Source organism: Diaporthe batatas (genome assembly GCF_019321695.1).
Source record: "Diaporthe batatas strain CRI 302-4 chromosome Unknown Contig00002, whole genome shotgun sequence".
Lineage (NCBI taxonomy): Eukaryota > Fungi > Ascomycota > Sordariomycetes > Diaporthales > Diaporthaceae > Diaporthe > Diaporthe batatas.
Genome location: NW_025408549.1, coordinates 3,228,694 through 3,251,418, shown reverse-complemented (window position 1 = coordinate 3,251,418; position 22,725 = coordinate 3,228,694). Strand labels below are relative to the sequence as shown.

Here is a 22,725-nt window from a genome sequence, read left to right as displayed (position 1 = left end):
ACGGTAAGGAAGCACTTGGATCCTGATTCAACCTCTGTTCGAGATTCTTGGCTTGCGTTGGGGTGTGAGAACACCAGGTTGAGGGCTCCAAAACAACTCAGGGAGGTGCCCAAGGGTTCAAAAAGCCGCAAAGAATCCAGTCGAAAATGATTCTGGTCTTCAGTGGAAATGCAGTCTCATAAATCATCAAAAGCCGTCGTCTGGTGGCTTCTGGGCCAAGCCGGCACCAAGATCAGGAGGCACCGTGTTGACGTCGTGGTTGCGGACAAAGAGAATGGTGCGTCTGCTGGAGCACAATACTAAGGAGTTTCAAGTAAAATATGAAAACAACCTTTCTATAACGGAAGGATCATATTTTTTTGTGGCAAAACGCCCAAATGTAGACGTGTTACTCTGCTGTGGCGGCCGAATGGCATGTGGCTTCATATTGTGCTGGGGACGCGTTAATATTGTACTCTCAGCTCCGATTTGGGAAGCCCGGCAACCCGCTCCTGAAACCCCTCAACTATACCACTTTGACTGCACTGCAGTCTTGGACAAGCTATTTATGGAAAGCATTCTCGGCAGTTGTTTTCAGCCCAGGCGGTGCGTCAGTTTCCCACCTGGCCGACTTACACAGAGGCAACGTTGAAGAACTTTGCAGTCTTGATGTATCAAATTGTCTTGAAGAACTCTTGCTATTCTACATTTTATGGACCGTAGCCGAATTACCAAGGTCCTTGCACTTCTTTCCAGTCAGCAAGCCAGCAGGCGGAAACGGAGCGATCAGCCGTATCCACTGGCAGACCACGATTTCGTGCGACCCGGTTATCACAGGTGTCCTAAGGTAGAATCGCCCAGAACGATCTGTGCTTGATATTCACATGTGATGGCTAGTGATTATCGTTGTCTCTAGGCATCTCATTGCAGGCTTTGGAAGGTATTCGGGGCCCAAATTTGCTGTGTGGACCTGCCTACCCAGGTATCGCATACACGAAGCACCACCACCAAACCTGTCCGCTTCGGACTAACGGTACATCCTGGAGAAGTTTGAAGTAGTTTCGCGTCTTTCTCACCAACGCTGATGACTTGCCCTTAATTTGGAAGACTTCCTACATATTGCTGATAGGGTCGAGAGACTTCCAATCGGAATGCATGATAGGGCATATCTAAGCGAGATCATAATCGCTGGTGGTCGTTTGTCCAAGCCTTTTATTTTAGAGTGGTCAAGCTTTGCCGACCAAAGCATTCTCATGGAGCATTCTTAGAATAAGTCTCACACCCAAGTGACTTCAGTCCTTGTAATTGACCGAGCCATGCAAATCTGTCATGCATCGTCACAGCCCCTCTTGCGCTATTCTTCTCGCGGGCCGCAGTCTTCTGCAGACCTCGGGAACCTGCATAATGATGGTCGTATGTGCGATATTTTTAGCGGGCGTCTTGCACAATCACCGTTCTGGAGACACAGCCACCGAGATTTGACGGAAACCGGAAGTGCTCATAGGTGTCGTAGGTTACAATATGCATCAGTTGGCTGCACAACAGAGTGTTGGCATTGTGCGCGGGGGCGGCGCATTATCGTACCACTTTGTACGGTGACCAACAGAATTCGCACCAACATGTGCCCAAGTCAAGCGCTCAAGGCAGAGCTGAAACCAGAGCCAACAAGCAGACCAGCCTTTGGAGTGAGAGGGGGGCTTGGCGAACATCGTGACATATAAAACCGCCGCCGACGGATCATCTGGCATGAACTTTCCATGCAACACAACCCTAACAATCGAGCTGCCAAGAACTACTTCCGCAATGGCTGAACCACAAGAAACCTCTCCTTCAGCCCCCACCACTTCAGGGCGGCTCATCAAGTACACTGCAGGCCACTACAGGAAAGCCGGGATCTCCCACGAAGATTTTATCCACTGGTTCACCCACGAGCACCTTCCTGCAGCGATGCCCCTTTTCAAGAAACACAACATTGTCAAGTACACGCTGGTATGCTCACACCCCCTTCCAATCTCACACTCCCGGCGTGATCATGATTTCTTATGCAAAACGCCGTGTATAGTTTGTCACACCTCCCGAAATTGGCGCCGCATTCGGGCAGGAGCTATCGAAGGTTTACCCCGGCTGGGAGATCAGTGACTTTGATTGCGTTCTCGAGTACTGGATGTACGACCTCAATGCGCTCAAGGACATGGTTGCCGACCCTGACTGGGCAGCGAAGGCCGTGAAGGATCAGGATCAGTGGTGTGACTTGTCGAGATCAACTGTACACATAGGGTTTGACACGCCGTACCTTTTGGAGAGCGGCGAGGTCGTCAATCTGCCCAAGTGACAAAACACTTCAGGTTGACTGTTATCATCATAGATTCAAGCCAAGCCACGGTATATCGACAAGACAAAGATCATTTGCAAAGAAAGTATTAGAGGACACAAATTCAATTATAGACCCAGCTTAAAAGCTGTAGATCCCTATGTCCACCACACTGGCAGCGCTCCCGATGCCGCTGTCTTAGCTCTAGTTGGCCGCCTTCGCCTTCTTGCCCTTCTTGCCCTTCTTCTTAGCGGGGCTGTATTAATGATGTATCAGCCCTTCAGCTCGAGACGGGACAGATTCACAAGACACGGATTCGCGCCATCCAAACTTACCTTCGCTTCGTGATGTCTCCGTCATCCTCGACATCATCGTCATCGACATCGCGGGCAGCAGCTGCTGCTCCCTTGGCTTTCTTGCCTTTCTTGCCCTTCTTCCCTTTGGCCGGACTTGTGAAAGTAGGCTCAGCTTCAGAGTTGATTCAAGATCCAATGTCATGAGGTGTTGGTACTCACAGGCGCTTCTCGAGCTCAGCGTCATCGTCAGCTTCGTCGTCATCATCGGCGACGTCACGAGCGGCGGCAGCAGCACCGGTTTTCCCCTTCTTGCCCTTCTTCTTCTTGGCCGGTCTTGTATATATCGTCAGTGGGTGTACTATGAAGAGTAACTGAATATCTGGACTTTGGTGGCAGTGCTCACTCGCGGCTCTCGAGGGTCGTCACATCGTCTTCATCTTCATCTTCCTCATCGACTGCACGGGCGGCGGCGGCGGCACCCTTGGCCTTCTTCCCCTTCTTGCCTTTCTTTCCTTTGGCGGGCTCCTGCTCCAGCAATCAGTTATTCGGTTCTTGAAGGCCACGGGATACAGTTCGACGTACGCGTGCGGCAAGTTCAACCTATAAGAATATAAATATCAATATAAGTCAACCTCGCTATTAGAGATACAGGTACTGACTATGTTTGCTCCCTCATCAAGAGGAGCCGCCATGGCAGGAACAGCAAGAGCGGCAGCTGCGGCCTAGGTACATCATATTAGCATGTTGGTATTACAAAAGAAATGGGGGGCAGCCTCACAACAGCCCTACGAGCGACTGAATTGGTGCTTGGGGCCTGGAAGCCCGAGACAGCCGTCGAGGCTGCCAGGGCAGCAGCGAGGACCTGAATGAGGGAAGGGGTCTGCATCTTGTTGATTTATACTGGCCCACCAGGGGTCGAGATCTAACAGAAAATTATGGATAACAGGAAAAGATGACTCGATTTGAGAACGAAAGCGGTGCACGAGGAGAGGGGCCACGACTGATGCCAAGACGTCCAGCCCGTCCCGACTTTATATGCATGTCCCGAGGAGGGCCCAGGACCACAAGGGAGGGGCTCGTCGGCATCGTCGCTTCGCGTAAGAAACATGTACAGAGTTCGTAATCGTGCTGAACCCGCACCTGGGTGAAACCAACTCATGGAAATATGCTCATCATTCGTGACAACCTGCGTAACCCGGCTAACCAGAGATGCCGAAGTGCATCACTGCTGTGCATTGATCCCAACTACGGGACCTTTGGATAACGAGTCTCGGCCCTGCGGCATTGATGTCTGGCCAGTTGCCTGTTCACGCCAGTCTGTGCGTCGTGCCGTCTGGCGAGCCTTGCGAGCGGTTTCACGAGTTGGCACTTCACGTTGTTAGGTGTTTGAGGCTTGGCATAATTGTTTGAGGCTTGGCGTTTCAATCATCTGATTATATTTCGGATGGTATCCGGGGTGACAATAACTTTATTTCCCGGATGTAGGGAGTCAGGTTTGATCGTCGCGGTGCTAGGTACCGAGCCTAGTTAGGGGATGCTGCAATCACACGTACCGTGACGGCGACAGGATGGTGAGATTCTGGTGCCAAGAGCTTGACACCTTCAAATAATTTGCTCCTACAACGACAAGAAGCAGCCTGAGAAGAAGTACCCACCTACCTATACATGTCGGTACGGGATGTGGTATGAAACGATGCCGCGTGGCGAAGCCTGATGTGCGATTGAGTCGGGGCTTCAATAGTGCCGCAACTCAGCACTGATGGCCATGTATTTACCTGCTCAGTAGATATGTTGACGTGTATATTCCCTGGGTTATCCACAAAGACTAGACTAATTGCGCGTGGCGTCAGTACGCTTAGACTCAATTGACGTATGCATTCGTAAGCCTTTTGGTCGACTAAGGGCTTTGATAAGTCCGGAATGTTAGTGTCAGTATTAAACCCTTAGAACCTGTAGATCATGGAGGTGAGAAATATGCGAGTTGTTTGGAGAAACAGCCTGAGAAGCTGGAAGAGCTCTGTAGACAGCCAAGAAGATTCATACGACCTACCAAGGTAGCTTTGCCCTCCCCCCCCCCCGACAACTGCGTCGAGAAGGCCGAATCTATTCGGAAATGCCTGGGTAGCGAGTGCAGGCTGTCAATAAGATAGAGAAATCAAATCCTAATGAGATAACCAGTAAATAGTGTGATCTAGAATTTGAGTAGATTTTAGCTTGTCAGCCAATGATAGGAACGGTCAACCCGCCGGCCTGCTGCGACTTGCTACATTCTCGAGCAGCAAATTCCCCCGTAGGCCAGTTCCCACTGGGTCAAAGGTAAGTAAGTGGCTTGATGAAGGACGGCGGAAGAATGGTCACAAGATGAGTAGACAAGACCCAGGCGAGTGGTCATTACGTAAGCGGTTCTTGAGCTCTTTGGGGCTTGGGCGGGACCTGTAACTATCTCGCCATTCAAAAATATTACCGTCGGCGGCCGAGAAAGCAGCAACTCGCCCATGCGAAGTGGTCACCATGGCCGGCGAAAAGATCCCGACCAACCAGCCGGAGAAGCTCAATGATCTCCTCAAGCAGGAGAGGCGCGACTATGACTGCACGCCATGCCGCATCGTGGGCAAGTTGCACCCCCCCCCCCCGGACCATTTGACCCTCTCCCGTGCCGACTTTCGCTGACCAGCGCTGTGTCGTTGAAACAGGAGGCGCGACGTTTCTCGGCCTCGCTGGCTACAGCTACATATCGGGCATGAACCAGCTCGACAAGCAGCGCGCTGCCATCCTCAAGAGCAACTCCTGGTTGAGCATGCGCAGCCGGAAGATGGGAATCGGAGGTCTGTCGCTGGGGCTGGCGTATATGGGGCTGTATAGGTTGTTTGGATGATTTAAGAGGGGTATGGGAGAGGACAAGAAGAATCTCTGCTCAACAACTACAATCAAGCCTCGAGAGGTGGCACGGCACTGCAACAAGCGTGCATCCACGCGCCCTGAACAGTGCCCGTATGGGCCAGCTGGGATCCAGAAACGTTCAGTCAGGCTCTTCTCAAGGACCAGGAAGTTAATGACGGGTCTTGGAAGCTATTTACCTACCTGGAAGGCTGCTCCAGCCGCTGCGAGCGACGAGCTCTGGGAGCTGTCGTCCAGGACGGCCCGTTCGCCGGCTGCGCCCAGCTGGACTTGCGATAAGATAAGCCGCATCTGCGACTGAATTCAAGCTCACTCGAGCTGTGAGGCAACGACCGGTGAATAGATCTACAGCTCTAAATCACAGCAGAGGCCTTTTTAATCCCATATCTGAGTGACCTCTTTCCAGTCGGTTTTTCACCTCGTAAAAGCACATACGTATTGTTGTCCCTTCACGTTGTCAAATCTCATCCGAGGCCTTCAGTCCTGAATTGGCAACCTCGAAATTTCAACCTTGACCAAATACAGCAAACGACGATCTCAGAATCATCGATACAAACAATACCCACCAGTCCCCAAAAATCACTTCTAAGCACCAAAGGACATTTCGGAGAATCTGCGATACCAATCAACCGGAGGGAGGGCACGGCAGACTCAACACTTGAGAACCGCACCTGAGCGCAGTCGCCGAGGGCGGCCGCATCAACGCCCAACATGGCCATCACAATCATACAACCCAAACCAGTACCCCAGTACACACGGCGCAGATCATCAGCAGGCTCAGACACAGACTCAGACGATGGCGGCGCCGACATCGAAGGCGACATCAGGATGGCGACAGGGCGCTCGGCAGCCAGCCACAGCGACATCGTCACGCCGGGCGAGGTGATCACGACCAACCCGCAGTGGATGCGCGGCCACGGCACCTATACCAGCACCCCACAGGACGGCGGCGACCACGGAAACGGCGGCGACGACGACAGCACGGCCATCGTGTCGTCCCTGGCGGGCGTCATCACGCGCACCAACAAGCTGCTGTCGGTGCGGCCCCTGCGCGCCCGCTACACCCCCGAGGTGGGCGACCTGGTGGTGGGCCGCATCGTCGAGGTCCAGTCGAAGCGGTGGCGCGTCGACGTCGGGTCCACGCAGCTCGCGGGCCTGCCGCTGTCGGCCATCAACCTGCCCGGCGGCATCCAGCGGCGGCGCACCGAGACGGACGAGCTGGCCATCCGGTCCTTCTTCGCCGAGGGGGACCTGCTCGTCGCCGAGGTGCAGCAGCTCTACGCCGACGGCGGCGCCGTGCTGCACACGCGGTCCCTGCGGTACGGGAAGCTGCGCAACGGCGTGTTCCTCGCCGTCGCGGGCACGGGCGGCGGCGGCGGGGTCGTGCGCAGCCGCAGGCAGGTCTGGACCATGGAGGTTGGCGCGCTGCAGTCCAAGGTCGACGTCGTGCTCGGCGTCAACGGCTACGTCTGGATCAGCAAGCACGTCGAGGACCAGAGCCTGGCGGCTGCCGGCGGGGGCTCTGCCGGTGGTGTCGGCGTGACCAACATGGAGGAGAGCGTCAGCCAGGCCGTCTACAGCAGCCAGAACGACTACATTGAGATCGAGGTCATGAGGGAGATCACGCGGGTCAGGGGCGTCATCACCGCCCTGGTGGAAAATGGCCTGCGGGTGGATGAGGACATGATCGTCAAGGGGTACCATGAGGCCGTGGAGATGGCGAGGCTGGGTGACCTGGGCGAGGAGGATGTCTACCTGGGCGGCGAGAGAGGCGAGCAGCTGGCCGCGGCACTCGTGCGACGGTAGAGGGTGTCAGAAGGCCACGTGCCCCAAGCAAAATAAATGGATCTCAATGTCGACTACATTGCTGTAATGATTCTATATCCAGTCGCCGTCCCAGTTCCTACCACGCCGTGATATCGCAACACCAAAGAACGCCAGATTAGGGTATTGTTCACATTTCCCAGAGACACACCTACATGCCGCCGCTCATTACGTCCCCCCTAGCCATAGCCCGTCTAAACATCTCCGCAAAGCCCTGCGTGCCGTGGCAGTCACTGGCCTCGCGCTTCTCCATGGCCTTGGGCAGCCACCCGGTGATGCGCTCGATACGGTGCTGGTTCGACGGGTGCGTGGACGCCCACTCGGGGACCTCGACCTCGCTCTGCTGGTGCATGCGGTCCATCCTCTGCCAGAAGGTGACAGCCTCGCGCGGGTCATAGCACGCCTCGGCCATCATCATCAGGCCGATGTAATCGGCCTCGCTCTCCTGCATGCGGCCCATGGGCCGCGAGAACAGCAGGCTCAGCAGGTCGCCGCCAAACAGCCAGCCGGCGATGAAGGTGAGCGGGGTGGCGGCCAGCAGCATCAGGGCGGACCCGAGGAAGAAGGACTCCCCGATGGACTGCGACAGGCGCTCGCCAAAGTGCTTGGCCAGGTTGTGGGCGATCTCGTGGCCCAGCACGGCGGCCAGCTGGCTCTCTGTGCGCGCGAGGGCCAGGATGCCGCTGTAGACAAAGACCTTGCCGCCGGGGAGCACGAAGGCGTTGGCCGTGGTGCGGTCGTCGATGACGTGCACCTCCCACTTGGTGCCGTCGTCGACGCCGCTCACGGGGATCAGGCGCGCCATGACGCGGCGCACCATGAGGGTGCGGGGGTCCCAGTCGCCCAGGAAGCGGGCGCCGGACCGCTCCATGTCGTAGATGAGCCGCTTGTACTGCATGTCCGACATGTCCTGCACCGTGGCCTCCGAGTAGCAGTTGAACCGCCTGCGCCCCGACACGGGGACCACCTCGATGTTGTACCAGTAGAAGGCCAGGGCGAGGGCGATGGAGACGACGACGACGGTGTGGGTGCGCGGGGAGCGGATTATGGTCCTGGCGTTGCCCCTGAAGAGGGGCTTTGCGTTGCGCAGGCGGTGGTGGTACCACGGGTCACCCAGGTTTGGGTCATAGTCGACTTGTGGTTGTTTTCGCGGGTCGATCTCACGGGGGCGGATCGATGAGTGGGAGAAGAAGCGGCGCGGGAGGGTCGATGCTGGAGGGATCGGGCGGATCAGAGGGGTTGGTATTCGGGGCGACGAGATCAAAATCGAGGGTGCTATGCGACGGGGCCGTGTGTTTGTGAAGCCTCTTGAGGGCAGGTGGCTGGGCAGAGGCCACTTGAGGCATTGTCGCGATGCCATGACGGCAGCTTCGACGAGCCCAGCGCGCGGGCAGGGCTGTCCTAGGCGTCGCTATATTTCCTCAGGGGGAGTTTCTGCAGATATGTGGTCACCGTGTCCCATCCATGGAAGGATGATAGGGAAATGGCGGTGGTGGCTTCAAAAGCTGGCGACTTGTCCTATAGAATGCGACATGGTTGCTTTTGCTCTGCGGGCGCATCGATGCGGGATGCGACGGCTGGAGGCGGGTGGTGGGGTTCGTCAGCCTAACCCGTGCCTACTCTGTAGCTCTACGGAGTACCCGGGTAAGCAATGGCCTAGCTAGAGGCAACCCCAAGGCAGATCTCACATTCGAAATTCCTAACCAGCAGTACCCTTCTATTCATTCTTGCTGGTCCGAAAAGAGGATACCCTTTTAGCTATTGGTACCGACCATATGTTGAGGAATATCGCACCTATATGCACGTATTAAGCCGCGGCAGCATCTGAACAATCCACCAATTTCGGCGGCTTTGAATCGTACTCGGTACCTGGCTGGCCCAGAGCGTGGCCTTGCATGACGTCTTCTTGGGCCTAAAGTCCGAGTGATGTCTGTCCCCTGAGGCCCTGACCCCTGTCCCTCACGGCAACACCCAACCAGGCCGTGACAGATGAGCCGAGGTCCATCGTCGCTCTACCCCAGATTCGCGGGTCTCGCCTCGTGCCGTCCACCACTTTGCCCATTCAAGTCGGCGACATTTCCAATCATCTTTTCTCGTCACCACCACCTTCAACCACCGTGCTACCGCATTCACCTCACACCACCATCTAAATTCACTTCTCTTCTTTCCATTTCATTCCTAGTCCACCACATCACAGCCTCACAACATGTCGGCCCAGTACTCCGTAGCAGACGTCGCCAAGCACAAGGACGAGAGCAACGGCATGTGGATCATCGTCGACAACGGCGTCTACGACATCACAAGTGAGCATTCATTCCTTTTGATCCTTAGCATCATTACATCAACCATGAAGGTTCCTCCCTCTGACACACCGCAGACTTCCTCGATGAGCACCCGGGCGGCCCCAAGATCCTCAAGAGGATGGCCGGCAAGGACTCGTCCAAGCAGTTCTGGAAGTACCACAACGAGAGGGTCCTCGAGAAGTACGGCGACAAGCTCAAGGTCGGCACCGTCAAGGAGCAGGCCAAGCTGTGAGGCGGTGGTGCCAGGCCAGGAGACTCGTTTTATCTGATAGACCGCGGGGGTGAAGGTGGTACTGGCGCACCGGCAGTGTACAAGTACAGCTAGACGCCGTTCCTTCGGGGTCCGTGGAGCATCGGCGCCACGGCGATTCAGGTGCGGATCCGGGGCTCATTCGGTGGGCGGTTGTTACGTTGATTTAGAAGCGATCTTGAATATATCTACACCTCGTCTGTGAACACGGTTGTGCGTTCCAGTGTGCATCTGGCGTGTCGTCAATCAGCCTAAGCCGCGCTTGGTCTTCACGACATCTGTGGTTTTCTAGCCGCAGGCACGCGTACCTGGGGCCCCGAGCCGGCGGAGCCGAAACAGGCTGGGTCTAAACCTAAATGCCGTCTCCGTTCAGATTGTGATGATGCAACCTGTTTTCTGAGACCGGAAAGGCAAGTGAGATGGTTTGTACCATTGTGAAGTTAGAGGATGTGAGTCGTGGAGGTATGTAGTTGCGGAAACAAAGAGATTTGTGACCTGTTGCAACTAAACTATGAGCTGCGCGTTTGACAACATCACTACTTGCAGGTTGTTGCCTTGGTATTCTACAGAGTTTCAAGATGGTCTCGTAGCTTTTATCCACCGGAAAGACTTAGTTTCGATTTTATGAAATGAGACGGGACAGATTCAGATTGACTCCAGGGCTTCTCTCTTTGCCCTAGGGAAGGGTTTAAGCACTTGGGGTACATATTATAACCGCGGATTCCAGATTGTTTATTTTTCACAATATAGACGCCAGAACGACCAAGAAGTCCCCTCACTATTCGAACACCCATCAGATCCGATCATCATGACCCACAAATTGCCCTTCAAAATCGAGTCCAGCTCAACCGAGGAGCTGGTCTTCCTTCTGGACAGCCTCATCAACTCATCCCTCTGCCCACATACGAAACACTGGATCTGTTATCTATACTTGCGTCGTTACCCGTGGGTTGCTATCGAGCTGCAGCTTTCGGTCCACGATTTCCAAGAAGGCCGACCCGTCGTAGAGTACTGGAACACCTCGAAGCCAACCCCTCTCAACCTCGCCGAGCTGGCATCTCATATCAAAACCCTCAGCAGGCCACACTCCCGGATCACGAGCCTCGAGCAGGCCCAGCTGTGGAAACTCACCACCGACCAGTGGACGTGGCAGCAGGCGTGCGAAGTGGCACGCAAATATCTGCCAAGGAAGTCCACGTGGTTTGCTCTGCAGGGAAAGTTCACAGTGTGGGACTTTGTCACCGGTCGTTCTTTTCCTCTGTTCATCGAGAGGCACTGGAGGAGAATCTTATCGCAGTCCAGGCCAGATTTTGTCAACGCCCACTGGCAGCAGAGCCGCCAGCCCGACGGCCAGGATCGCTGCCAGTGTCCCGGCCACGAACTGGCGCCAATGCTGGCGTCACAGACATACGATACCTTGAACGGCGACATAGCAGAGGCCGTGATGGAGGAAACCCTATCCCATGTCGATCTGAGAATTATAATGGCCATGGGGCCCGATCTCTACCGGATACAGGAATTCGGAAGCCGCCAGGCCAGCAAGAAGGGGCTTGAGGATTGGTACGCACCGCAGAGCCCTGTGGGGAGATGGGGGAGTCTCTCTAAGTTCAAGGCCCTGGCCGCCGTCGCAGACCGCGTCGTGGGGGCGTTCGAGCGCATCCGGAATGATCCTGAGGTCATGTCTCTGGCTAGGGCGGATCTGGCTGAGGAGCGTGAGTGCTTGGCAAGAAAACTCAAGACGCGGTGATCTTTTATTGGCAAATATGGACAACACGCGGGCATAGGTGTTTTCAGCGTCCAAGTGTTTCCTGATAGCCTCCACCATGGCTTGAACTTTGAGGACGGCACGCCATCCACGGACACGTATCGAACTTCGTAATGGGAAGTTAAACTGAGAAGGCTTTGAGATAGATATCACGCAGGAAGAGGCTGAGAGTGACTTGGAAGCTGTGACCGCGGAGGAAATTGAGAGAGACCAAGACGAAATCAAGTTGGATAGTGGAGGGCGTGACCTTTTCATAGATATGCGCCGGGCACCTTTTCAAAAGCCGGACTAATAACTTGTCGTTCCTTCGATTGATACACTGTGTAGTCCCTAACAGAGCTACTTTGCAACTCGTGGGTAAGCATTCGAGTCTGATCTGACCTCGAGGGTCCTTCTACTAGCACCGTAGCTCCTACACCAGAGCCTCGTTCAAAGACTTCTCCGTGGTTATTACCTTTAGAGGCAATGAGAAAGTAATACTAAGAGTATATCTATCTTTAACTATATTAAAAGCTTAGTAGTTTTTACTTTAAAAATATAAGTATAAAAAATGTACTAATATAAACTAAATAGTATATACATATAAGTAATTCAATACTTAAATGAGGATTATTATTAATGTGATACTTAATATCGTATCATTCTTTGAAATACTACTTATTTATTTGAATTTTTTTATTTCAAGCCAAGTATACTTTGCTGTCGGTGCTCCGTCTCCCGTTGTGCATCGCCTCGCACGTCTGGTCCCAACCAACTTGCATCCGGCCACCAATCAAGGCGTACCGAGTCGTGCCGCGCCACCGTGTAAATTGAGGCCCCAGGAGCCATGCTGTGCCGCCTCTGCCACACCTCGACGCGCTGAGAAGCATTTTGGCAGCCATGCCGCACTGTGTCGCATAACCTGTCGAGCATCTACCTGCCCGCCTCCTCGCCTGAATAGGCAGACTCCCGTCTGCTGTTCTTTCCAGTTGGGCCCGCACCCAAGACCTCCTTTTGTTGCTCCATTTAGGACAAATTGCCGTCTCTGAATACCTTACCAAACAACAATACCGCTGAGCTCCAATAGTATGTCAGCTCCAAAGCAGACTCCAGTTCCAGGTACGGGCGCAAGTCGCCGCAATTCGAGAACTCAGGAGCAGGCGCCGCCAACTTCAATCGAGACGTCGCCAACCAAGCGGCTGCCCCTCCCCAGATGTCCTGGCCCGAAGCTTGAGCCGTTTCGAGGAACGGCCAGCGCCAATATCGAATTCATAGCCTTTATCGGTAACAATAACGACATGGATTCCAAGGTCTGGAAAGTTCGCATTGGGGGTGTTTTATATGTTCTCAAGATTGTAAGTACAACTACTACTACGCTGGGCAGCCCGCAAACTTGGGAGTTGCCTGGTGAACTGAGCACCCAAGGCTTTTTCCACTTGCGATTGTGTCTTTTAGCCAGCCGGCTAGTTCTAACCATAATTTCACACCGTTAGTTCCCCTATCAGAATTGGAAATATCTGGCCATGACCGAAGGTTCAAGAATCATGTTACCACACCAGGATCCCCTGAATCGGCCATTACCTACACCACAGGACTATATAGACTACCTTGACCCTTTCAACTGTGAGTTTCGAGCCTATGGACGCCTCAAGCAGGAGAAACGCGAGGACCTTGCTATTCAAGCTCATGGCTATGTCCTTCTGTCCAAGGACCAGGAGCGCCACGTCACTGAAACCATGACTGGTGATTTTGTGGACTGGGAGACCCATCCGGAGCCTCTTGATTGCGATGGGCTCTTCTGGCGCTGGGAAGCCCACCGGCATGAGCCGCTGAGGGCCATCGTGAAAGAATTCGACACATGCTCAATATCCTTTCTCCCATCGCAAGTTCCGCAGATGTACCGTGATCTCGAGGAGTTGCATAGACTTGGCATTCTGGTCAGGGATCTGCACGCGGCTAATTACCTGGGGGCAAAGCTCATCGACTTCAGCATGGCCTGGACCATGTACCACATTTGTATTGACCGGACGAGCTCTTTGGAAGTCAAGAGGATACGGTCGCTAGAGTGTGAAAGATTTGAGGCAACGGTGTATCAGGTGGCAGCTGAAGACCATTGGGAAGAAGATGATATCAAGTTGTTGCCGGAAGAACTGTTGAAATGGCATAGCAACAAGGTTGAGGATCTAGGATACGACATGCGATTGTACGATTGGCAGAAATGGGAAAAGACGGGATAATCAGCGGTTGGCATCATCCACTCCTGGAGCCTATTATAGCCGCCATTACATGCAATTCCAATCACACATCTACCTACCACTTATTCCAGTCCATCTGTCACTTCCACCCTTTTCTGCTCGCTGACCACGAATTTCAAGTCAACGTCACCATCGTAGCAAACATTCAAGCTGTCTCATCCCCGCGGTCTAGGACCCTAGCTTGAGCATTAAGCGTCTATGAAAAAGTCGTGTCGTTGAGTGTCGTGGGAAGGATACCGGTGGTCTGTCTATATGCATGGAGCAGAGCCCTGGAGAGCTGTTGCCTTGGCAGATCGCGCTGACGCCCGAACTAAATTCTTAAGGTCTATCTCCTCGGATTCATATGCTGATCTCGGGGACCTACCTGTGTAAGTAGTGACGCGCCCCCCACCCCCAAGGGATGCCAGGATTAGTATCTGAGGCACCGTCTATCTAGTGCCTCTGCAGCCCATCATTATGACCTCGGCGAATATACTGCGAGTTGGCTGGCAGTGGCTTCCAGTGACCCCTCGTCACGCAGCAAACGAAGTTAATCAACGTAACAACCCTCGTCTGTGTGTAGTGGCCAGCATATAGTAGGACATACTAGTATTGCATCTTTCATTAGTGGCGGTTGACACCCGGGCAGAGCTCACAAATCGAGATCTAGGTAAATCTAAGTGGTACCTCTGAGTTGGACTGCGACAAAAACACCAGAGTTTCCAATTGTCAGAATTCACTCCACAACGGTGACAATGATATATGCAAACTTTCGCTTTTGATTATAGTCGATATAATCACGGCATGCGGGACCGAACTTCTCCGCCCTCCTGACCAACCCTGCACCCTGCTGCGGCTGGCTTTCTGCCCACCTGCACTTGAGACCCAGGGCCCGCCCACTCTGGAGCGCTGCTGCCTGTGAGGTAGCCATCCAACTGGTTTGCCCACAACCCATTACCTCTGTTACCTACCTAGGTATCTACTAGGTACGCAATTCAATAACCAGCACGCTCTGTATCTTCTCACGCCACCGACTACCAAGCTATGGCAGACAAGGACACTTCTTTTAGCAAGGAAGTTTTCCGTCTTCGTGCCGAGTATGAGGAACGTCTCTTGGCCACGAATCTTGGCCCTCCCCGTGGCAAATCACTTCTCGACGTCGACGTCCATCTTGGCGACAAGTCTTGTATGACTCGCTGGTACGACGACGGCACAGAGCGTGGTCAGTGTGTTCGCATCTTCGATGTGCCGGATACTCTTTCGGGTGACATTTTACGTCTCTATCACGACTTGCCTAGCCTGTCAGGCCACTTTGAGATTGATGGGGATGATATACGTCCGCTGAACTCCTTTTTGGAGCCCCCGGAGCCCATAGATGACGACTCCGAGGACGTGAGTGATGCTGTGTCCAAGCTACCCTTCGTCTCTGTCGACCCAGCGAAGCACTTTGTCAAGAAGTGCAAGTACCGAAGCGAAATAGAGAATCTCATCAAGTGCCAGGGCGGCTCTGTACCAGGCCATCCACTATCTCCGAACATCATCCAGCTTCTTGGCAGGTCCGCTGATGGTGAGCTGGTCTTCGAGAAGCTGTCGTCTTGTGCGCACATTCTCCATCGCTTCTCCTCGCTGGCCGTCTACAAGAGCTGGGTGCTACAGCTGATCGATGCCTTGGACTGCCTGCACTCCCTCGGCATCGTTCATCGGGACTTACGAATCGCCAATCTTCTCTTCTCAGATGACGGAGTGCGCCTGATTGTCTGCGATCTCGAAAGCCGCTTGGGAGAGCGGAGGGCCCCCGAGGTTGCCTTCCAGGGTGGCCTCGAGGACTCGGGGTGGACCCCCAAATCCGACATCTTCGACATTGGGAATTGCATCAAGAGCATGGTCTACGCAAATCACCCATACACAGAGTTTGTTGAATGGCCTGTCCCATCTCCGCTCCAGGCTATAGTTGAAGCGTGCATGCGTCCCACGCCGGAGGAGCGTCCGACCCTGAGCGACCTGCGTCTCATGGTGGGAGAAATTCAGGCGTGAAGGAATCGCGGCACATTAGGCTCGGAGTTTTAGGCATATTTCGATGTTTTGGAACTCAAAGTTTTGTACGGCTTGCCTTGGAGGGATCGAACGCTGATAGCTCCTTATACTTTCGGCACGCCCAAATAGCCATTCCTTCTGCGTATTAATCTTGCTGACGTGTTTTGTGCGAACAAAGGCAGTTACCGTTGGTCGTCTTGTTCTTATTTGGGTTTCGACTTGTCTGTAACACATTTGCAGAATCTAAGTAAAGTACCGCCTGGATGCCCGGACATGAGATGCCACGGACTGCAAAATATGCATTCCTGAAAGCCAGCCAGAGGTCAACTGTTGCTTCCTGCCTAGATCGCCTTGCGTCCTCGATTTGGGCTGATCAGCCTTGACGATCAACATTGACGGGCGACGCAACAGCACTCCTCATTTGGCTTACGTAGTAGCCCGTAGTCTCGCAGGCCGACCGGGACAGCATCACAAATAGTAGACTGCATGAGTTCAGCCACGCTTCCAGAAGGCTCAGCTTGGTTTTGACATTGGTTAATTATAAGTTTATTAATCGAGACACTCTCTCACTTAACTAGGCATCCTATAAGACCTCAATGAGCACGCGGCCATACCGCGTCAACGGGAATTGCCCATCATCAGTGGCCTGCGCAATGACTGATATAGTCTGCCCGCTCTTCGTGTCCGCAGGCACCCTGACAGTCACACTGTCGTCAGCCGCCCCAGTAATCTCCACCTTGCTTGGATACGTCCCTTCTTCTAGGTACTGCCACCACGAAACCGTCACCTCGTCCCCGTCCGGGTCGGTGGTCTGCGCAGATAGCTTCACAGCCGACCCTGCGGCCGCCTTGAAAGTCTTCGGCCCGGCGATATTGATAGACGGCGCGTGGTTTCCTTCGGCATACTCGGAAGTAAGCGTCCACTGCATGCGCGCCGCAAAGTCATTCTGCGCAGCAGCAGCCCAGCGGTCCGTCGTCCAGTTCTCGACCTCGCTCCCGTTCCGGCCCACCTCCTTGTCGACCAGCACCCACAGGTCCGGGCTCGTGCTGTTCTGCTTCCTCCTTCCGCCCCAGCCGCCGATGGTCAGGTCGCTTGGGTCCTGGAGACCCGTGTTGAGGAGGTTGTTGAAGACTACGTTGTCGCCTTCGGAAAGGAAGTCGTACTTCTCCATGGGCTTGCACCAGCCATCTGGGGCCTTTTCTGGGTCGCCGAAAATATCAAGCTGGTCGCCTCCCCCGAACGTCGTCTGGCCGTCCAGCCATGAGCGGTACAAGCTACCGAGAGGCCCGGTCTGAATATTTTCTTTGATCCACGCGCCCTTGTAGTAGACATTGTTGTCCGGCAGCCCGCGGATGTTGCCTTGACCCTGGTTGCAATTAAAGCCCCAGGTGGCGTAAGCTGCCGAGAGTTCTTCGACGCGGATTGCGGGCCAGTTCGGTGCGAGGTACTCCGCATACGTGTTGTCCTGGAAGCCGCTGGCGAGAATGACAACCTTGCTGGAGATTTTGGCCTTAGTAGCGTTCCAGGAGGGCGAGCTGGACTGCTCGTCGGAGATGGACTTTAGCGCGCGGGCGATGGTATTTGTGCCACCCCAAGCTTGGAGGTAGAGCGTCCGCGGGTCCTCGTCGAAGATGAGCTGCTTAATCAAGTCCGAGCCCTCTGTGTCCTTGGCCATCTCGCCGTCGAAATCAACGTTGCCGACTTTGGTGATCGAGGCTAGTGCTTCGGGCGTCGGGTAGGTTGGGTCATGCACGCGCAGGTTTGGATAAACTTCTGCATATGCTTTCAGGAGATAATCCTGGATGGTCGTTATTCCGGTCGGACGCCATGATGTCTGCGGAGTGTCGTACTCGCGGTCCGGCAGGAAGAAGGATGTGTTCTTGCCGTCTCCCTCCCAGTGGAACTTGCTGGATGTGTAAATCAGGCCTTGGTTCTCGAGGTCGTTGGTGTACAGGATGTATCTGACGAGCGAGGCCAGGTCATCAGATTCCATGTCCGTTGTCACGACAGTGCGAATCTTGTTGGTCGTGGAGATGGCACGGCCGAGAGCGCCTGGTAGCACTGAGGCCGCGAGGCCATGCGCCATCAGTTGTTGGAAGCGCATCTTGACCAACTGCGACGGCTCAGTTGTATGACTTCACCAGGATCAGATTTGTAGGCCAAGTGTGCTTGCGACCAAGGCCAGTATGTCTCAAGGTCTATAGCCTCAGGTCTTTGACCAAATGCGGTTGCCCTTTATGCAGGCAGTACAAATATAAGGGGCAAGTCTAGGTTGAAAAGTCCTCGCCAGGACATGACAGACTCTGCACTCTACGTAAAAGATCCGTTGATCGGTGCCATGCGGACTTCCCGAGCCATCGGTATCCAACCCAGGGGGGCCCAAGACCATCGCGGCGGCCATCATTCCGAATTGGGACAGGCACAAACAAAAAACATGCACTTGCGGTGGACCGGTCGACAGATGAATGTCCACCTCCTCGGCCAGCTTTCCCTGCCCACGTGCCCGGTTGCATGCACATTGCGGGGCCAAATGCGGGGAGCACTCGTGATAATCAGTCCCGGATTGTGGGAATCTGGGGAGACTGTGGGGATGACGGTGCTCACGGCTTCGAGCAGCAGGGGTGGTGAGGGTTCCTCTCGGCCCTTTTGCGGGCTCCCAAAAACCACCGGATCATCACGCTGCCCGTACTATCGGAAACAATTTTATATTCAGACTGTTTTCCCAGCTTGACGAACACCTGATCCGAATGAGTCGATATTGTGCAAGTAATTGACTGCTGCTGAGGCTAATTGTGCTACGGCAGCATTGCTCTTAGAACTCCCAATGACTCGGGTCATTACGACATGGCGAGCACCAACGGACTGCTCTGGATACCTAGCTTGTGAAAAGAATTTCGGATCACCTCGTACACAGGTTGGGGGGGGGGGGGTAATTCTGTGCGCCCAACTACAAGCCATACTTGACCCGGATTACAATGGTCTGGTGCGGGCACTGAAAGCATTCCCATATTGTCTCATACGGTCCAATCACCTCGCAACCACTTGAGTCAACGGGACTTACCTTAACTGAACAAGGCATGAAGAGTGCAATGTCGATTGTCTCCATTGTAAGACATGAGCATCACTTTAGACTTGGAATCCCAATCTATCATTTATTGAGCGTATAATCAATGTGGTTTCGCTTCTATTCCGTACACGTCCGAGGACATACATGGCGCCTTCATACGGTGGTAAGCACTCAAGACCTCCGGATATCTAAGTAGTGATCAGGCGGGCAGTGTCCACAACTGCTGAAGTGCATCGGTAATGCGAGGACAAGCTGACCACTCGTCTTCTTCGTATAGAGGACTTTGTGAGAATAGGACGCTTTCGCGCCCGTGCGTCTGGACAGTGATAGATCTTGTACCTGTTTTAAGGACTGTGGTTGAAAGTAGTCTAACTCTTGGTTTCTCATCGCCGGCATGGCGCCGTATCGTGATCTGTAGTTCTGGAGGCCATGCAAGGGAGTGCAACACCGTAAATATTGCGGATCCTTCAGTACTACCAAGGACAAGTTTTAAACGTGGTTCATATGCCGTGATATGCTTGCTTGGTGTATAGGGACCTGGGCATGTATGACCCCCATTGAGATGTCGCTCTGAACACCTACATTAGAGATTTCCGGGCTCCTGCTTCATGCACACGCGAATGGCGCGAGCAACAGTACTGCCCTGCAAACTTAGACCTTTGAGCGTGAGACAGATGTGGTCACGCTCGCTGCTTGGTACAGGTACAGTTAGGTGACCCCAATTATTTATTTGTATGACCGGCCTTGGGGTAAAAACTAAGGACATGTCCGTGAGGGCGAGTGCCGAGTATCACGGGGGTCTGAAGGACCGCTCCCGCAAGTTGACCGATACCTAGCCTGTGCTGTAAACTCGACGTTCATCAGGGCCAAGGTGTTACAGGCACCGCCTTGATCGTCTGCACGGCATGCGCGTTTGCCCTCGGAGAATCATCCGTCCTCAATGTTATGAGTGGTGTGCCATTTCCCTCAGCCGGGAAGTGCAGGTATTGCTGCTGTCCCCCAAAACTCAGGGTCACCTCGCAGGTCGCTGCATCAATAGTCGTGACAACGAAGTCCTGAGTGTTCTCTGCGCGATCTGGGTTCTCCTCAAAGTAACTTTCCATAACGAAGTACATCCCGAGGCCGCCGTTGCTAAGAGTAAGAGCGTATGCATGGCGTGGAGGGCGCTCAATCGTGCCAGGGGGTAGATTGATCTTGACAACTTCAAGAATTGTGTCATTGGTCAAGGCGTAGGCATCACTCGAGTCGTAGGGGAATATACGACCCCGACCACCGCTGATGGTATACCTCGTTCGATACCTTTAGAGATTTTCTTAAGTGAGTGTCTCTTACGCTGAGCGTCGATGCCAGTTTTGGCCAGGGCATGAAGCCGAGAATACTTACGGTGCAAGCCAGTATGTTGAATTGTCCTCGATTGTGAGCTGCAATGAGAATGGATTTGGGCAGCTGAATGAACAAGGCTATTAGTACCAGTTGACGCCAGGTTGAAAAGAGACTTTGGCTGTGAGTGAGCCATGAACCGCATACTCTCGCTTGATAAGGCCATGGGCTCCTTCACTTGGCGCAGCAATCGCTGCCGTAGGCAGCAGACAAGCTGCGATAATGCTGGCGGTGGTGCTCAAAATGGAGGTTTTCATGGTCTTTGTATGTCTGTCTGTCCTTTCAAGTGCCTTGAGTTGCAAGTTTGGGTCAATATTGGTGATGAGCAACGAAGGCGGGCTATTATTGTGGCTATTTCACCACTTTATATACTAATGAGTTTGTTCTGCCTTGGACACCTGAGCCTATCGGATGTTTGAAGTGGTCCTGGATCAACATCATTACGCGATGGATTCGTATATGCAAGCCCTCTTTCCTCCGCCAAGAATCTGTGGACACTGCCTAAATGTACCATTCTATTCTCAAATGCTTCGCTAATATCAAGTGATGCGCCAAGTTCCAAGCATCGGGATAAGCTGACCATGCTTAAGCGAATCCCTCGCCATTCCCCGTTCCACCTGCAAGGACTCCGAATCTTTTTGGGAATAAGCTCAACTCCGACTTGTTAAAGTGTTTTTCATTGCAATCGCAAAAGTATAGAACTGATAATAACGCGGTGGCGGTTGAGTTGTCCACACGATGTCCATTGACATGCCTAGCACTGTTAGACAGTCCGGTAACTCAGTATGTTTCGAACCTTATAGCAATCTTGGTCACAGTGTCTCCTGTTTGAAAAAGCAATATCTACTTTGTCAGTTTCATATTCGCCAGCAACAGGGGCAAAGCAGAGGACCGGAACAGGCCAAAAAAGACACATGCGACAGACATCGACGGCAGAGTGTGAACTAGTGCACAGTGCGGGAATGGAAGGCCGAGGTTTGGTAGGAAGCTTGAGAGACTGAGATAGGTACACCCTTTTTCTGAAATCTTCGAGTGACTGTGGCGAAGTGAGTAAAGGTGGACTGTCTATACCCTAAGACCCATGGACGGTCTAATATTCTAAATGTAGACATACTATACTCTTATATATATATAAGTGTGATAATATAAGTTAATAACTATTAGATTCTAAGTTTAAGTAACTTATAATTATAATTTTATAATTAAAGTATCTATTATATAATAGTTAATAGATTTATTTTAATTTTAAGTTATAAATTTATAAGTTTAAATCTTTATAATTTAAAAATCTTAATTAATTCTAATTAATTTAATATAAGGTTTTATAATATTAAAAGTAAAAGTAAGCTTTAATTTAATAAATAATTAAAAATAAATATTTATAAATCTTAAAAATTAATATTATATTATAAATTTTTAAAGTTTTTATTAATTATATATTAAATAAACTCTTTTAATATAAAGTTTAAAGATTTATAATTATAATTTTTAATTAATATTTATTTAATTATCTTATTTTATTATAATTTAATTTAATTTTTAACTTTATTTAAACTTTTCTTTAAATCTCTTCTATATTTTCTTCTTTAATAAAATTAAAAGTTTAAGTTTTTAAAATTAAATTTAAAATTTTATAAATTTTAATTTATTTTTAATTAAACTTATAATTCCTTAACTTTAAATATATATTAACTATTTTAAATAATTATAACTTTTTTAAAATAAAAGTTTATCTTTATATAATTATAAACTTAATTATTAATAATTATTTTTTTATTTATAAGTTATTAAAATTATAAACTTAAAGTAATATTATATATAATAATAAAGTATAATTATATTATTTAATTATATCTTAATTTAATAAATTAAAGTATAATAAATTAAGTAACTATTTTTAATACTTTTACTTATAATATAATAAAATAATAAATAAATATTTATTTAAATAAAGTTAGAATTTATATATATTCTATAATAATATAAGTTTATTAATTATTAGAATAATTAATAAAATAAATTAATTATTATAATCTTTTAATTAAGTAGTTTATTGTATTAATAGTTAATAGAATTTCTATAAATTTATTTTAATAATTAATTTTAAAGGTATAAGTTTAAGTAAACTAATATCTACTTATATATTTAATAAGTTAGTTTATATACTTAAAATTTTCTATTAATATACTTAATACTTAGTTTGAAATATAGAGTCTATATAAAACTATATATTTAATTAAGATTCTTTAAACTTTTAATACTTTAAATATAAACCCCTTTTAATACCCTTTTTAAACCCCTTTATTTTTACTTTTTAAAACCTTTTACCTTTATCTTTTAAAACCTTTTACCTTTATCTTTTAATACTCTTTTTAACTTATATATCTTTAAGTATATTTAAGTAT

The 22,725-nt window shown here is 51.1% G+C and overlaps 8 protein-coding genes across 8 annotated transcripts; 4 read left to right on the top strand and 4 right to left on the bottom strand.

Moving 5' to 3' along the window:
- The first annotated feature begins 1,738 nt into the window (after nucleotides 1–1,738).
- Nucleotides 1,739–2,401, top strand: KVR01_001768 (uncharacterized protein). The gene is made up of 2 exons (XM_044786595.1): nucleotides 1,739–1,968; nucleotides 2,042–2,401. The coding sequence occupies exons 1-2, from the start codon at nucleotides 1,783–1,785 to the stop codon at nucleotides 2,309–2,311; spliced, it is 456 nt and encodes a 151-aa protein (XP_044649723.1). The 5' UTR covers nucleotides 1,739–1,782; the 3' UTR covers nucleotides 2,312–2,401.
- A 93-nt stretch (nucleotides 2,402–2,494) lies between these two features.
- Nucleotides 2,495–3,472, bottom strand: KVR01_001361 (uncharacterized protein; the record flags this gene model as incomplete). Its single annotated transcript, XM_044790531.1, has 7 exons — nucleotides 2,495–2,546; nucleotides 2,626–2,739; nucleotides 2,806–2,919; nucleotides 2,990–3,111; nucleotides 3,169–3,186; nucleotides 3,246–3,308; nucleotides 3,365–3,472. 7 exons carry the CDS (start codon nucleotides 3,470–3,472, stop codon nucleotides 2,495–2,497), a joined length of 591 nt encoding a protein of 196 aa, XP_044649316.1.
- A 1,625-nt stretch (nucleotides 3,473–5,097) lies between these two features.
- On the top strand, nucleotides 5,098–5,461 carry KVR01_001223 (uncharacterized protein; the record flags this gene model as incomplete). Its single annotated transcript, XM_044786658.1, has 2 exons — nucleotides 5,098–5,185; nucleotides 5,283–5,461. 2 exons carry the CDS (start codon nucleotides 5,098–5,100, stop codon nucleotides 5,459–5,461), a joined length of 267 nt encoding a protein of 88 aa, XP_044649178.1.
- Nucleotides 5,462–6,195: 734 nt separating this feature from the next.
- KVR01_001750 (exosome non-catalytic core subunit RRP4) lies at nucleotides 6,196–7,290 on the top strand (the record flags this gene model as incomplete). The annotated part of the gene is made up of 1 exon (XM_044793049.1): nucleotides 6,196–7,290. The coding sequence occupies one exon, from the start codon at nucleotides 6,196–6,198 to the stop codon at nucleotides 7,288–7,290; it is 1,095 nt and encodes a 364-aa protein (XP_044649705.1).
- Nucleotides 7,291–7,459: 169 nt separating this feature from the next.
- On the bottom strand, nucleotides 7,460–8,668 carry KVR01_001664 (metalloendopeptidase; the record flags this gene model as incomplete). Its single annotated transcript, XM_044781787.1, has 1 exon — nucleotides 7,460–8,668. One exon carries the CDS (start codon nucleotides 8,666–8,668, stop codon nucleotides 7,460–7,462), a length of 1,209 nt encoding a protein of 402 aa, XP_044649619.1.
- Nucleotides 8,669–9,514: 846 nt separating this feature from the next.
- Nucleotides 9,515–15,873, top strand: KVR01_001599 (uncharacterized protein; the record flags this gene model as incomplete). Its single annotated transcript, XM_044784536.1, has 3 exons — nucleotides 9,515–9,611; nucleotides 9,686–9,839; nucleotides 14,910–15,873. 3 exons carry the CDS (start codon nucleotides 9,515–9,517, stop codon nucleotides 15,871–15,873), a joined length of 1,215 nt encoding a protein of 404 aa, XP_044649554.1.
- A 583-nt stretch (nucleotides 15,874–16,456) lies between these two features.
- On the bottom strand, nucleotides 16,457–17,977 carry KVR01_001679 (uncharacterized protein; the record flags this gene model as incomplete). Its single annotated transcript, XM_044784559.1, has 1 exon — nucleotides 16,457–17,977. The coding sequence occupies one exon, from the start codon at nucleotides 17,975–17,977 to the stop codon at nucleotides 16,457–16,459; it is 1,521 nt and encodes a 506-aa protein (XP_044649634.1).
- Nucleotides 17,978–19,024: 1,047 nt separating this feature from the next.
- Nucleotides 19,025–20,634, bottom strand: KVR01_001703 (uncharacterized protein). Its single transcript, XM_044785570.1, has 3 exons — nucleotides 20,468–20,634; nucleotides 20,324–20,386; nucleotides 19,025–20,239 (listed from the first exon to the last, which is right to left on the bottom strand). The coding sequence occupies exons 1-3, from the start codon at nucleotides 20,575–20,577 to the stop codon at nucleotides 19,801–19,803; spliced, it is 612 nt and encodes a 203-aa protein (XP_044649658.1). The 5' UTR covers nucleotides 20,578–20,634; the 3' UTR covers nucleotides 19,025–19,800.
- Nucleotides 20,635–22,725: the final 2,091 nt, after the last annotated feature.

Coding starts and splice junctions, on each gene's coding strand:
- KVR01_001703 (XM_044785570.1), bottom strand. CDS start 20,577: ATGAAAACCTCCATTTTGAGCACCACCGCCAGCATTATCGCAGCTTGT. Junction 20,387..20,467: donor CATGGCCTTATCAAGCGAGA/GTATGCGGTTCA, acceptor TTGTTCATTCAG/CTGCCCAAATCCATTCTCAT. Junction 20,240..20,323: donor TCAACATACTGGCTTGCACC/GTAAGTATTCTC, acceptor AAATCTCTAAAG/GTATCGAACGAGGTATACCA.
- KVR01_001768 (XM_044786595.1), top strand. CDS start 1,783: ATGGCTGAACCACAAGAAACCTCTCCTTCAGCCCCCACCACTTCAGGG. Junction 1,969..2,041: donor ACATTGTCAAGTACACGCTG/GTATGCTCACAC, acceptor CGCCGTGTATAG/TTTGTCACACCTCCCGAAAT.